Source organism: Branchiostoma floridae, unplaced genomic scaffold (genome assembly GCF_000003815.2).
Source record: "Branchiostoma floridae strain S238N-H82 unplaced genomic scaffold, Bfl_VNyyK Sc7u5tJ_72, whole genome shotgun sequence".
Lineage (NCBI taxonomy): Eukaryota > Metazoa > Chordata > Leptocardii > Amphioxiformes > Branchiostomatidae > Branchiostoma > Branchiostoma floridae.
The window spans coordinates 12,291-13,876 of NW_023365920.1; the positions used below are offsets into that span (position 1 = coordinate 12,291).

Sequence of the window (1,586 nt, forward strand, 5' to 3'; positions counted from 1 at the left end):
TGTTCATTTTTGGGGTGGGAGCATTGATTTGTCATATTCAACTTGGGGCAGGTTCTCTAATGCTGGGAGAGGGATTTTTGCTGCCCCTGGTAGTCTGCTTTCAGTTGAGCCAATGAAAGGCCATCAGCAATCCCCTCAAAAAATGCTGACGCTCTACAAGTCTGCACAGGACATTAGTTACAATCATTATGTTATAGTTATGCAACAATAGCAAGCCTAGTTACCTGCAAACATACACTAGGGATATAATGTGCAGCACTGCCATACAAAAATTTTTAGGGAACCAGTTAAAATGTTGCATGCAATGCTGCTTGGGATACAGACCAGTTAGAAATTATGACGTATTCTAATACACTACTGTAACATTTTCTAACCCACCTTAATGTCAGGTCCAAAGTTGGTGATCCTCTTGTTGTGCCCTGCCTTCTCCAGGTGATAGTTGACCCAGCGCAGTAACAGTTCCTCTGGGGACAGCTTCAGTAAGTCTTCCATATCCTCCCCATCCATGAGCAGCTGCACAAGTCCTACACAAACCAACATGTCCACAAACATATAAATATGAGGGACAGAAATGCAGTCACGAGACTAAGAATTAGCTGCCATAAACTTGATATTGAAACAGGAAGACATAACGTTGTTTCCTGAACAAATTTGGTATCATCCATATAATATAAACTTCCTAAATGCAGAGTAGTACAACGTCATGTAAAATTTGTCTGGTGCAGGTAATTTTCAATGTTGCCTGGACCAGACTACAGGTATGTAGGAAAAAGGATTTCAAGCCCTGTAGCAACCCTCCCTGTCAAAATACACCCCGCTACAGAAACAGCAAGGAAACCTATTGATCTATGTTTCACTAGGCTATAGGTACTAGGAGAAGAACAAGGACAACTATAGAATGGCATATATTTTAGAAAGAATGCAGGATGTTTCCCTCCTAGTAATTTGACTTTTGTTACGGTACTTGCAGATGATACGACTATACAATAATTAGACTCGGCTCTGAGACATTGACAAAAGAAAAAATATCACTTCAAATTTGCTGAAACATTTAACGTTTTGTTCATACTTGATGTGATTATATTACTATTTTGGTCATATTCGTTGTTACTGTAACAGTTTTAAGCTTTCATTGGTTTATGACTGAAAAAGAAGAGAGAAGAACAAAAACAAGTTTTCCCTTATGGAAAAATACACAGTTCTACATACTAGCCAGGATTTTATTTTTAGTATAGTGGGAATGGCATGGTAGCGAAGCGACCAATCAGGAGATTGGTACGGAAGGTGGGTCTTGGCTTTTCCACGGTGAGATTTTGAAAATGTAGAGTTAAAAGTTGGCACTACGTTAACATCTCGCCATGTTATTTGAAGGATTTTTTGGTCAGCTTTGAGAGGCATATCATCATTTTTCATTGTTCAGAGTCTTCAGACATTAATTTAGACATTGTTGAATAAGCAAATAATAGCAAAGCACCAATACACGAGTTAAAAGTTAGCACAGTGGTCCTTATGTTAGCATAGTGGTCAAAAATTATAGCGTAGTGGCTTGTTACGCTAAAATGCACTAGCTTGAAACCCGAGATAAT

At 38.7% G+C, this 1,586-nt stretch overlaps 1 protein-coding gene across 1 annotated transcript in view; it reads right to left on the reverse strand.

The window, feature by feature from the left end:
• LOC118408984 (plastin-2-like) overlaps positions 1-555 on the reverse strand; it is a 7,990-nt gene extending 7,435 nt beyond the window's left edge. Inside the window, exons 1-2 of the mRNA XM_035809850.1 lie at positions 379-555; positions 151-161 (exon numbers count right to left, since the gene is read on the reverse strand). Coding sequence (XP_035665743.1) covers positions 151-161; positions 379-552 — 185 coding nt within the window. The 5' untranslated portion in view covers positions 553-555. The remainder of the gene's footprint in view (positions 1-150; positions 162-378) is intronic.
• Between the last annotated feature and the right edge of the window lie 1,031 nt (positions 556-1,586).